The sequence below is a fragment of the Taeniopygia guttata genome, chromosome 12 (genome assembly GCF_048771995.1).
Source record: "Taeniopygia guttata chromosome 12, bTaeGut7.mat, whole genome shotgun sequence".
NCBI classification, from domain to species: domain Eukaryota; kingdom Metazoa; phylum Chordata; class Aves; order Passeriformes; family Estrildidae; genus Taeniopygia; species Taeniopygia guttata.
The window spans coordinates 7,413,004-7,426,907 of record NC_133037.1 but is presented as its reverse complement, the minus strand read 5'-3'; the positions used below and the strand labels follow the sequence as shown (position 1 = coordinate 7,426,907).

Below are 13,904 nucleotides of genomic sequence, written 5' to 3'. Positions count from 1 at the left end.
ATCCCCAGCCTGGCTGACTTCTCTGGACATTAGTTCTGGGTAGTGGGTGACCTTCCCCCTGGAGAAAAGTCATCCTGCACAACAGCCTTTACTCACAAATACCCTGTGCAAGTGTCTGGATTGAGAAGTCTGCATCTCCATCAAGGGATGATGCTGTGTCCTGAAAATCAACTGGAAGGCAAACAAGGACTGGGCTGGACACCTGGTGTAAGAAGTAAGCTGCAGATTGAAACTTGGAGAGCAATTAAACATGGCAACAACCTTCAGAAGACAAAACCAAAAAGCCCCACACCGTGACTACTCAAGGTTTGAGTTCTTCAGTACTCAATACCTTTCTGAACAAGATGAAAACTGTTTTTAAGGCTCTGAGAGGTGGCTTTATGAAGTGTAGTGACTCATGCTTGTCATGTCAGTATGTGTTATCCAACTGTTTATTCTGGCATGAAAACATGTTAGTTTTCACTGATACTATAAGAGTGGAAAACCAAACAAAGCCTGAGATTCCTTTCCCTGGAACAGAGCAAGCTTCAGCAGTCTTTTGGAAATATAACAAGGATTTCCTTGATTAAGTGAACTGTTTACAGACCTGGGTAACTATCAAGGATGCCAGAGGTTAAGTAAGATTATTTATTTTTGATGAAAATCCAAAAAAACAAAATCTGGTTTCTATTCTGTGCATTAACATGCCAGTTAAGCAAATGGAAATACTGTTCAAGGAACATCTAGTTCATAAATGAATAAGGATTTCAGGCCTGGAGTAGAGAATCTGTACAAACTGTGCAGCGAAGGCTGCTCTGTTGGAGTGTGTGGTTTTGCATAACAGGTGAACTGAAAATGATGGGTATGACAGGAGCTATATTTAAATGAGCCGAGTTGAAAGCAGTGCAAGAATAGAGGAAAATGATATACACAAATCACAGTGAATTCTGTCCTCCGCAGATCTATTTCTTTTGTCCTCAGCAAAAATTGCTGTGATGGAACATGAGGAACTAACTTTTGTGACCGAATGAGTGGAGACAACAGTCTGAGATTGGCAAAGGTACATGCCTTGTGGCATGTGAAGAGGAAAGAAACAAATGTCTTCTGGAAAAAACAGAGGAAAAGAACAGTTTCATTTTCCAGGACTTCAGAAGGATCTTGAAGGATTTTCTCCCTTATGTTTCCTAAGGAAACTTCATGATCACAAATTCCAGTGTTTTAGGTCAATACAGTAATTGAATTTCTGAAAAGTCAAAGTTGAAATGAAAAATACTGTGAGTGAGTCTTTACACAATCAAGTTTCTGGGTTTTGTCAAGTATTTTTGCATATATTTTGGAGTTTCATCTACTATTGGCTTAAAGGAATGACTAGGAGAGTGTAGAGCAAGTGATGTTGTTTTGTACAGCACTGGCTGGACTGCAGCTTTGTGGTGTGAAGATCTCATGCTTCCCAGCCTCTGGCACTAGAAAAATATTTTGGTGATTAAAATCTTTGTTTAGGGTATGTTCAAATCAGAGGAGAGCCCCACAAGGCTGCAGTATCTTTATATTCTCAAGGGAAAGTCCTGGTGTTATCAAACTCAGTGCCAATCTTGTCACATCAGTGACACCAGTCTGCACTGGGGTTAGCTCATCATCCCCACACTGCTTCTGTCCAAAGTCACCATCTCTTTGTACCTTAAGTGAAGCAGTAACTTTACTCCAGTTTTACTTCTTAACATTGCTGAAATTACTTAAATATTTCAAGTCATGTTCCTCTGTGGATTCATTAGATGGAGCATACAATAAATTTAATTTTTTTATTTAGAGAGTTTTCACTGCCATCTCTCTAGGCTTAAAAGCACTCATGCTTTAAATAGGAATTTACTTTTATTTATTTTGCTGTAAAAGTCGAAATGCACTGTTTTTCCATACTTCCAGATGCTTGTAGTCTCAGCTATGCTGCATTGAATTGAATCTCCTATTTGCATAATTTGGTTTTTTCCCCCCATTCTTTTATGCCATGTGAACCCTGTGTCTGTCCTTGTTACATCAGGCTTCCACAAGAGACAATCAGGTTGATCTCCAAGCTTGTCCTTCCACTGAGCATCTACTGCTCCCCCCTAAGGAAATTTCCTATATGTTGAGCAAAAATGGTAAAAATTATACATTTTTTGCTACCTCTCAAGAAGCTCCTGCTGGGGTGGGCAGTGTGCTGTCTGTTAGCATTGTATCAGAAAGATGCATTTTTCCTTAGTAGAGCTTTGTTATGAAGTTCATTTGACTGAAAATATTTTGCATGCTTAACTACCTGCTCGTGAATTTTTCTATGCCAAGTAATGTGTCAGGAGCTAGCGGAGCATAGTAAGTTAATTACTTGTGTGCATACTGTGAAGGAAAAGCAAACAGCAAGGCACCAGTGATAGGAAGAATGAGACTTCATTTCAGTCACCAGAGATTGTGTTGTTAATGAATCCACTCAATCAGCAGGGAATTGGTAATGTAGATAAGCCCAGGTATGGCTGTGTACCGATAGGAAGATTAGTCCCTCAACCAAAACATTGTTTTTAGTGAGAGTTTGCTAATACTGAATAGTTTTTCAAAAGCATTGGTGAGATAAAGTAACAGCCTGAATAATTATGGCTGTCTCGAAAAGACATGATGATGCTGATGATCTTATAATGTGCTCTGCAGACACCATATAAATCTGATATCTTACAGATTTCACAGTGAAGTGGTACACTCCAGATTCTATTTTATGGTATGTGTCACCACGGGCTGCCCAAACGCTGCTGTGACTACAGAGCACAGGGAGCTGCATTCAGAGCTGGCTGCTGCCTTCCCCACCGCAGACAGGGAGGGCTGTGGGAACACCTGCCTTGCTTCCAAGCATCCTTGGTGGCAGCAAGTGAAGGTGTTCCCATGGGAGGCTGTGGGAGCTACAGGCAGTAAGGTGGAGGAGCAGGTGATGCCCATACATTGCCCTCTGCATCCCAAAGCCTGCAAGCTGCACTCTGAGGAGACCATCCCTAAACAAACGGTCCATGTGGTGCTAGAGGAAAGAACTTTTATCCCAGTTAGGGTATATTTTAGTTTTTATTTGACTTGGTGTTTGAACGTGCACCACAGGTACTGTGAGTGAATGTCCTGCAGCGCTCACCCTGACTCCATCCGTCACGGCAATTCCTCGCTGCCAGCTCCCTGCAGCAGCTGCTTGTCCCCCAGAGCAGCTGCTCAGGTGTTTGTGTGCATTTCCCTGCCAAAGGGTAGTGCTGACAGAAGGGAAGGGGTCTGGGGCAAGAGAGGGGCTGCTGCCAGTGTCCTCCTCCAGCACTAACAGGTTACTACCTAAAACGCATCTGGAGAGAAGGGGTGCAAGCAAATGAGATCCACATTAGGTCCCTTTCATTACTTTGATTTTTTGGGGTTTTTTGGGCTTTGTTTAGTTTTTTGGGTGGGTTTTTTTTTTTTTTTGGGGGGGTGTGTGTTTTTTTTTGTTTGTTTTGTGGTTTGTTTATTAGTTTTTTTCTAACTCTGGACTTCCGTAATGGAAAACTAAAGCTTTCTGGAACAGTTAAAGCCATGCAGTGTGACATACTGGAAATGACACATACAGAACAAAAATGAGAGAACCAGTTGTAAATGTTCTCTGTCAGCCACAGAAGCAGTGCCTTCTGAATGAGTACCTCAGGCTGGACACTAGGGCTGCTTATTGTCTTCTATTGTCTATTAATTCCTCTTAAATTAATGGTAGAAACCTAGACTGAATGTTAATAGAAGTTAAGGGCAGAGTTCACCATGTGTCATTAAGTAAAAGTTAGCAATCTCCCAGGAAATCTCCTGGGAGCTATTTTACTGCTGCATATGGTGAAAGGGACAGCTGGATTGAGAAGGCTGTTGGAACAGAGATGCAATTAAGAACTTAGTTGGGCAAAAGTTGAATTTCACCTAAAAAGGCAATATCATGGCAAAGCCAGTATTTGTCAAGATTTGATGAGTGACTTTGGGAACTGTAGTGTTTTCTGTGATGCGATTAAAACAATGAGGTCCTAATCTGGTGGCTGTCTCTGGTCAGGTTAGGATCAACAAGGGGTTTGAAAAGCTGAGGGCGACATGTTTCAACAACAGATAATTTTCTATTCCTGGCTTTATTTTTTAAATCCACACTCTGCTTAGGACAGTTCTGTATTTTGGAAACCTGAGCCAAAGCAACAAGTGAAAATCATTTTTGTAGTAGGTTTCTTTTGAAATGATGAGTACTTTCAGCAGTGCCTCTGGATAGGCTTTATTGATACTAGCCCTCCCTCCCTTTATTCTCTTTCTATATTGCTCTGTGCTCTCTGTGGGTGTTTTATTAACTTGCATCCTGCAAAAATTCAATAAAAATATACAGTTTTTTCCTGTCTTTCCTCCTCATTTTCTTCTTTTTTTTTTTTTTTCATGCTGGCTTTCAGAGACAGAGCTCTGGGGAGGGCTTCTTTGGTTAGTTACGAGGAACAGATGGGAATCAGGAAAAGGTACTTTCTGTTCCTGTACCCACCCAAATTGGAGGTAATTAAGTTACAGTGATGCATCATTTACGTTAGCAGTGAGATCAAGCCTATTAAGGGTACATGTGAGAAGTAATAGAACTCAAGTCTGTGGTGCTTTGAGAAATAACTGGAACTGGGTTTTTTCTAAACGTGTTTGCAGGTACCCTGGCACCAAGATCTGTAGTGGGACAGTTGAGTCTTGCACAGCTTTTTATCTCCATATCTCTCTTGAAGTTCTGGGCAATCCTTGCAGCTGCTCTGATGAGACAGGTGAACTTCTCCCTTTCCAAAGAAAGGGAGTGAAATGGAGCATGTAGCTCCTGGTGGAGACGCAAGATGGGAATTTTAGATTTCCTGACGTAAATGTCATGGTGTATTACTGTCACTATCGTTTAGTGTTCATGTCTGAGCCCCTGGGCAGGTTCAGCAGCATGAGAGCATTGATGCTTCAGCAGGGTCTCAGTCAAGCCCTCAAACAACCCATGATCTCTGGTTCAAAAACCACTAAAGGGTTCCTGAGCCCATCATGTCTGTTCTTGCACATTTTCTTCATGCTTCACTACTCCTGCAGCCTGAGGTGTGTCTCCTACCCTTTCAGCTCAGCAAATGCTCCCAGACTGATCCCCAGTTTCAGCTCCAGATCCTGTAGGGACTTTCCCCTGCAGTGCTGTGCTAAGATCACAGGCACAGAGTGGCAAGCTGGCTGCTTGTCTTACTGGCTTTTGCCTGCTCTGAGTGTTTGCAGTGGTAGTTGTAATTAGCACTGAGCCAAATTCAGGTCCTTTTGAATCATTCTCTTTCATCAAAGTCTCACTGAAGCTCCCGAAGCCTCCATCTATATCCAACAACTCTTGGGTGGGAAAGTTTCTTGCCCATTTTCTTCCTCTTGTTTTCTCAGATTTATTTTCTCTGAGCTTTGTTCATGCTGTGCTTTCTCCTTCGAGTAGCACAGACGGAACCATCATTTACTTCAACATTATATGAGCTTGTGCTTATTCATTTGTTTAATTCTATGAAACACCAGACTCATTTCTTCTTTTATCTTTGCTCTCTGGAAGAAATGACATTTCTTTACATTCTCATGGGAAGGTTGATCACCTTCCTGGTGTGTTAGTGCCAGCTCTGGAAGATGGCCTTGGAGAAGAAAGCACGAAGCAAGGTGTTGCAGAGAAGGGGAGGTTAGCCCAGGGGGATGCATCTGTTCAAGTTTGAGATGCTTTATATTGTATTTGTCTTACATTGTTCAGTTTAAGCTTTTTGAGGTAGCAGCTGTTTGCTAGTGAGGTTTGGAAGAATGGAACCCCTCTTCCTTCTTCTGCATTGAGGCACTACAGCAATATAAATATCCTTCCTGTCAAATCCATCATTATACAGCTATTACCCTGTAAATGAAAAAAGGATAGTTGAAAAGAGAGACCCTTCCCCAGAGAAACTTGGCCTGGATGTGACCTGTCCAATGTACCCATTACTAAAATCTGTGTCTTCCTCCCAACAACACAAAGTGCTCTCACTCAGCTACTGCATTGATTTGTAATACATCTTCATTCTGTAATTTCCATTAGGATTTATACTTTTTAAAATTGTATTTAGGAAAAAATCTATTTTTATGTCTGTCCCTAGTCTTCATAGGGCTTTACTGAACTAGTATAAGAATAGAAGAAAGGTAATTTACGATGCCTTCATATAAATTAATCTCCTGTTTTTTCCTTATATTGTAAGTTATCACCTCTTTTATTATATGCAGCTCAGGGTGAGCAGTTTTAAAAGGCCTCTGACAGTTATGAAATGAATGGTGTGAGATGTCAGATACATTTATTAAAAATGTAGAAAATGATAAAAAACAGAGGATGTAGATATACATTGTCTCAGTCACTTGCCACCAGCAGGCACTTTCAATACCACAATTTATCCTCCCACTCAGTGAGTTCTGAATAATAATTTCATTGATATTATTGTGCTCTGTGCTCAGTATAAATAATTCTGAAATTAGTTGTTAAATTCAACAGGTTATTAGGCAAGTCTATCTAGAGTTTATTGTGTGAGACACCCCTGAAAAAACCCCAAACTATTTTGCCAGCACAGCTAAACTTAGTACCATTTTCACTTTTGTGTGGTGGTAAATTATTCAGCTCACAAATGCTAAAACTTGAAATGTTTATGGAAAAAGCTTGTTTTAGTAATTGCACTTACTCCACTTTTTTTGTGAGCTTCCTGCAATGTTTATCCTAAGGTTCTGGTGTTTCCTAATGTTGGATATTTATCATACATTTGTGCCACTGGCAGGCTGATAGGTACAGTGGGAGCTTCATACAAGATTGATGGCAGCTTCATACTTTTTTGAGGAAAAAAATTGGGATGTAGAAAGTCTGTATATGGTGGGGGGGAGATATATAATAAAAAAATCTCTACATTTGTGACTGTGTAATAGAGGATAGTTCACTAAGGAATATAAAGGTTGAAAACACATTAAAAGCTTCTTCAAAGGTAATTGAAGGTTAGGAAGTTTAATTAAAAATCCAGCAATAACTGTAGCATCTATGGATATGAAAATTTAAGGAGAACATGCATGGCACTCTGTCTTTCAGTTTAAAAGGTGCCGACATTTTAGAATAGTTTATATTTAAGAGCATGATTTAAAGCCTTTCTTTGTGATTGCCACGTTCTGGCAGTGTGACAGTATCACTGGCACGATCAGTTTTGAAGATCAGCTTTCCTCCCACAGTCCCATGGCTGGGCAGTGCTGCAGCTGTGGTGGTGTCAGTGCTTCTGTGCTGCTGCTGGGGGCCCAAAGGGTATCTAAATCCAACCCCTTTTTTGTTCCATCTTCCTGTGTTCTGTGTTTGTTCCAACAAGTACTGATTAAGAGATGCCTTATCGGAGATTGTTCTTGGGGAAAGTTTCGTGCAGATTTTTTGGCTTCTCAGAAAACTGACCCTGGTTGTTTCCACCTCACCCAAGCCTTGCACACCTTCCCTGTACTAAGCCTGCAGATTGCTTGGACCTGTTTGTGTCTCAGCGAGCTCTTCAGGATCATGCCCTTGGTATTTGGTCTCATTTTTCAAGCAGTAATTGGAATTTTCTGCAAGCACGAGTGTCTCATGTTAAACAGGGTGATGACAGAGAATAATAAAATGAAAAGCCCTTTTCCCCCAGGGCAGGAAATCTTTGTTCAAAGCAGCACTGTGAACTCTTAACTACAGGCTCTCCTTCTCCATCCCTTTGATTTTGGTGTGCCATCACTTTAGAGCAAGACAGTATAATTTCAGCAACTTTTCCTCCTAACATAATGATTTAACAACATGACTCCTTTCTCTGCAATGGAAAGACCTCTGAAAGATGCTACAGATTTTTATCAAGGCTTTCAGGGATTTTTGTATCCTTACCTCTGCAGCCTCATGCTAAATCAATCAGCAAGAGATATGTCATTCAAATCATTCTTTTCAGCCTTGTATCTAAGTGCAGTCTTTAGGCTTCAAACTACAGATTTCACTTTACTTCTGCTTCCCAGGAGAGGACTGGAGGTGAGAGGAGAGTGTGAAGGGAGGCTGATTTTTCAGCCAGTCTGGATCTGCCTTGCCTCCTGTCACTATTTACGTGGCTTAAACACTTTCCTGGACTTACTGATACAGCTCCTCTTAAATGGCAGACAGTGATGATGAGATCTTCTGGCATCAAGTGACAGCTTCAGGTTTTTTGGTCCCAGATAACAGAAAGAAGCCCCGGGACTGAAATTTCTGAAGGATCTTAAAATGTTTCATTTCACTTCTGCAGTGAATTTCACTGATATTTGTTTGTTTAAAAGAATTTTTTCCTGTTTGAAAATCCAGCCTACTACTGAAGTTCATTACTTTGTAGCTGAGCAAGGGCACCTCTTCCTTGTTCTTTCTCTGTGTGGAAAAAGGGAACTGATTTTGTTTGCTGGTGGTGACATTTCAGTGTTTCTTGAGATGTGGCTCGTGATGGAGCAGCTCAAGTAGGGCAGAGACTTCGAGGCAGAGGTTCAGGTCTGTAGTGCTGCTCAGTGAAATGCTGGAATGCTTGGGCAGGTCATAGCTGCCAGTCCCTGAAAAGGGAAGCATCTGCATTTATCCAGAGCCTGACAAAGGTTCTTGCCTGCTGTGGTCCTTGAAGCCTGTAGGCTGCCCCTCCAGAGCTGTGCAAGCAAAGGCTGGGACCTCTGTTTTTATTTGAAGAGGAAATACTAATTCATTCTATTCATCCCTAATAACTGATTGGATTTTGTTCTAAGAGAAACATGGAATTTTCTCCTATATTAAGATTATTAAGATGATGGGATAGGATGTCTCCATGAAATGACCAAGCTAATTGCAGGGGATTTGATTGCTTTGCAATCATTATTACAATTTTCATTCAAAAATGAAGAGTAAAGAGGCACTGAGTACAGACAAAGAATTGTCTGAGGTAATTCTGTTAAAAAAAAGGATTCAAGAAGAACAAATAATAAAAAAGCCTCCAAAATTAAAACCCCTAAACTAGTTCTTTCCATGTCAGGCCTGAGGTTTAAAACCAAAATTTTGTAAAAATATTTAGCAAACAAGTGAAATGTTAAAAAAAAAAAAAATCTACCTCTTTACAAATGAATGATAAAAATCATATTACTCAAAAATTGCTGATTTCTGTTAAGCTATATCTCTGTAAAGGTATATATATTACACACCAGTTTATATCAGAATAGCTGATCCATTAATCAAAAAGTTATATTAAATCAAGGAAATGCAAATGTTTTTAATAACAGATGTTTTAAACAAAACCTGTAGGAGAAAAACAAATATATTTGATTTTTTTAAAGTGGAAGTTTTTACACAAGCTTTAATTAGATTTTGGCAGAATACATTACTTTAATGGTTTTTCATTAATGAAGACTGCTCATTTCTTTGTACAGTAAAAAGAAGAAAAAAGTAATCTTAGATTATATTTAAGGAGCAGACAGTGTATTAAAAAACTATTAAAGTTACTGCAGTCATTGACAGAATGATTTTGCATGAGAAAAGATTCTAGGAAGCATCAGGTAATTTCAGACAAGGATGGGTGAGAACATCTTTTTATCATCTGTTAAAATAAATCTGGCATGAAGTGTGGGTTGAAATGTGTGTGAGACCCCAGGTGCTGCTGAGCTCCCTGACCCCAGCTCTCCTTCCAGCCTTGGGAGCCCTTTTGTCCCTGATTTCAGCAGAGAAAACATCAAACAGAGACCTGGCTGCCACCCCAGCACGCCCTGCACTTACTGCCAGGGGTTTGGGTGATCTGGGGTGGATCCAGCCCTCCTACCCTGGTGGATGTGGGGTGGATCCAACCCTCCTGCTCTGGTGGATCTGGGGTGGATCTGGGGTGGATCCAGCCCTCCTTCCCTGGTGGATTTGGGGTGAATCCAACCCTCCTGCCCTGGTGGATCTGGGGTGCATCCAGCCCTCCTTCCCTGGTGGATCTGGGGTGAATCCAACCCTTCTGCCCTGGTGGATCTGGGTTGAATCCAACCCTCCTTCCCTGGTGGATCTGGGGTGGATCCAGTCCTCCTGCCCTGATGGATCCAGCCCTCCTGCCCCAGCTCTTGGACCCAAGCCCATGGTTTCCTGGAGGCAGGACTCTGACTTCAGTTCCTGCAGATGCCAAACATTATCAGTTATCATGCTTTCTGTGCTGCCTCAGCATCAAATATTCCAACTCTAGGATGGGGCTGCCTGGTGTTTTCCTCTGCCTGCAGGTTGTCCCACCATCTCAGTGGAAATGTGTGTTATTTGTTAACACAGGTGTGGGATCTTGGTTTCTGAAAACCGAATTATTTATCAGCCTTAAAAGGCCAACTCAAATTCATTTGAAATTTTATTTGATTTAAGTCAACCATGCTTACTGTGGGAAAAATGAAATACAAATAGCCATAAGTTTCTGTGTTTCAGATGGGTAAATGCCACACACAGAATTACAGGATTTCTTTTTTTAACTAGGTTTAAGTGAAACAGAGTCTTTATTTAGTGTCATGTTTTTATTTAAAAGCATTTATTTAAAGTTCTAAAAAACAAAGAATTCAATAAAGTAAGACAGGTGTAACTGCAAATGATTAATGATATAATTCTCACTACTTTATAAAGTGTCTAACGCTGAAGAGATTTATACAGTGCAGAATGGCAATTGTGCTTTGATGGAAGGAATAGGTAATCAATATCTGCAAGCTTGGAAAAAGTGTTCTATTTCCTCCTCTAATGATATAGGGCTTTTTTGCAAAGCAAGGATGTCTGGAGCATGAGACACTTGGAAGAAGAATTAATTTGAAATCTGTAGTGGAAGATCAGTTTTAATTGAAAGTGCACTTGAATGTCCATGCTAAATAACAGGCAGTTGGGTCTGAATCCTTCTGATGGCCACCTGGGAATCTGTGAATCACATTGCGCTATTCTTGATTACTTTTATAGGTTGTTGTGCTTTTTTTTTTTTTTTTTTTTTTTTTCCTAGGAGGTATAATTTACTTAGTTTTGTTTCAAACTCAAAAGTTTTCCTTTCCCCTCCCTGGCCTTTCCCCTTTCTGTGGTCATTGTTAAAGCTGGGACAGCCCCAGTTCTGCGCTGCTGGAAATGGAGATGTTGGGGTTGTGGCCCCCATATCTGTCTCAAGCTGCAGCAATAATTTGTAGGTCACATTGCATGTAGTCATTTACATATCAAAAACCTCTGACAGAAATGAATGGCAAGCCTAGCCATTTATAAAATCCTGGGCTGATTTTAACTAGCAAGTCTTGAACCTCTAAATCAGAGCTTAGCCTTATGTCTGTAATTTGTGATGTCAGGACTTGGAGTCACAGCACCAGCACTAAGTTGGGGTTTTGAATTGCTGAGAGAGTTTCATTGCATTCGATTTTTTTTCTTTAATAATTCAGTACGAGTATGGAAACATTTTATGCATGGAAACTTATCCTGTCACATGAAGAAAGCAGATACTGCTAGGCTTTATTTTGTTACATTATAGATTTACAAGCAAGTGAAGCTACTGTGTTTATCGAAAGAGATTTATTGCTATGAAATTAATTCAAGCAAGTTAAATTAATTTAAGAAAAAAACAGAAGACTTGTTTTTTATGAAACAAGGCCTTCAAAAATCTGTGAAACGCTACATTTCAGCAAGAGTCAGTTCAGGTACCTAAGTCACTTGAGGTTTTAATTCAACATGGTGGTTTGTTTGTTTACCCTTATGGCGTATTTTATTCATTTTGACAAGGCAGTTTTGAATGCAAAGAGGTTGAGAGCTGGCTATACTTAAAATAAATAAATAAATGAATAATTTTGACAAGATGCATGGAAGAAGCCCTACAGTCTCTGTTAAAATAAATATGCCTACTTAAAAAAAGGAAAAATTTCCTCATTGACACCAGAATACTTAAAAAAGAAAAATTTGAGTGCACAGCTCCTTTTGAATGCACAGCTGAAACCACTGTGATAGCCTCTGTGGGTAGAGTGTTTTTGAAAAGCTCACCCCTTGTTTATAATAAAGCCAGAAAACGAGAGCTGGCGGGTTTGATTATGTGTAGTGCTAGATATTTAAAGCAAATTCCCAAATTTCACGGGGTAGATGCAAGGTTATATGTAAAGTAAATCTGAATTTCCAATTAACTCACTACAAACCAATTACTAAGAGCATCCTGACTGGAGAAAAAAACCTGTGTTTGAGTGGAAGACATTTGGTTTCTCCCATGTAGGGGTTTTAATAATTCTCTTCTCCTTGGTTCTGATACATTGGGAAATAACTGAAAACAGCTTTTGCTGACAATAGAAGTTGAACCCTGAGGTAAACAAAACTGATTTTTAACCTGGGCAGATGATGTAAATGATTTTTAAATAATATTGCAATTTTGCTTAATTGTACTTGAAAGTAAAATTTTCTTATTGTCATTTGGGTACCAGACAGCATTTGTGTGTGGTGAGTATAGAAAAATCTTGCTATTGATTAAGTGTCCTGCATCAGCTCATGAGAACAGAGCACTAATGCACTTTGCAACTAGACAGATTAAACCCAGAGGCCAAAGAAACTGCTCTTCCCAACTGCTGGGTTTGGATGGCACTAATTGAATGTACATATGTTTCTCAGATGCAAGGGTAATAAATGCACATTGATGCATCATTTCCTGCTGGCTGCCTACTGAACAGACCTGCTGACTGTGTAGTTCAGAGGTGTGACACAGGTGTGACTTCATGAGAGCAGAGTTCAGCTCTAAAACTTGGTTTTTGAGCTTGGGCAAGTTGCTTTCCTTCTCAGCCATCAACTTCCCTGTCTTTACATGAAAATAATGTAGCTGATTCCTGCTGTAAAGCACTTCAAGAGCTGTGAGCAACAAGTGCTTTACAAGAAATCTATGCTGTTTTTTCGGGAGCCTAAACCACTATTTGCACTCATAGGAAGATAAGCTCTCAGTCTCTGTTAATACAACTTAAGGGTTAGAGAGGCAGGTCATAAAAAAGTTTGAAATTCATTTTAGATCCTTCTAAGAATGGTGCTGAGGGTCCCTGGTGTTCTAGTACATCTCAGGCTGGTATGTGGTGTAGATGACAAGGTCTTTGCCTCAGACCTTTAATTTTTCCATATTATTTTAATTGTTCATCAAAACCAGAAAACTTATGTAAGAATAGCAAGAAAATAAATTTACTGTGTATTCCTGAGAGGTTATTGTCCTGTTTACTTCTTCCAGAGTAGTTTTTTTCCATTGTTGTTTTCTTCAAATGTACTAACATACATTTAGTTTAATTCTTTCTTTTATTATTTTCTGGCTTCAAAACCTCCAAAAGAAATGAGATCATGAATAAAGATCATATTATCTATGCTTAGTATTGCAAGAACACAAGTTAATGTGTGTCTGTTGCATTATTTGTCCATAACGAAAGGATAAACTATACAGTAATATATTAAAGCTGGAGCTTTTGGGAAGTTCCTGGAGCAACATGGTAATTGATAACATATGCACAGGAGAAGCTTGGGAACTGCAGAAAGTTTTATAGAATAGTTGTTTTTAAAAAAGGCTATTGTTCATTACTGCCAGAGGCAAAGTTGGAACACAGCACAAAGCCAAAGGATTTCAGTCTCCTGATAAGTTAAAAAGTCTTAACCTCTTTCAAACGTGGCAGTTGTAACTGTGGTGGAGTTACCTGGGGAGCTTAAGTGCTTCATCCTCACGCTTAAGAGTTCTCAAGCACTGTGGAGCCGCTGGGATGTTGACATTGGTGTTTCTCCACAGGTACCTACGGTCCCGAGCACTGGGTGACGTCCAGCGAGAAGTGTGGGGGGTCTCAGCAGTCCCCCATAGACATCATAGACCACCTGGCCCATGTTGGAGATGAGTATCAAGAGCTGCAGCTGGATGGATTTGACAATGAATCTTCAAACAAGACTTGGATGAAAAACACAGGAAAAACAG

At 40.0% G+C, this 13,904-nt stretch overlaps 1 protein-coding gene across 1 annotated transcript in view; it reads left to right on the top strand.

Annotated features, from left to right (window-relative positions):
* The window catches only part of PTPRG (protein tyrosine phosphatase receptor type G), a 390,724-nt gene that overhangs the window by 193,205 nt on the left and 183,615 nt on the right, over window positions 1–13,904 (top strand). Inside the window, exon 3 of the mRNA XM_030283424.4 lies at window positions 13,725–13,904. Coding sequence (XP_030139284.3) covers window positions 13,725–13,904 — 180 coding nt within the window. The remainder of the gene's footprint in view (window positions 1–13,724) is intronic.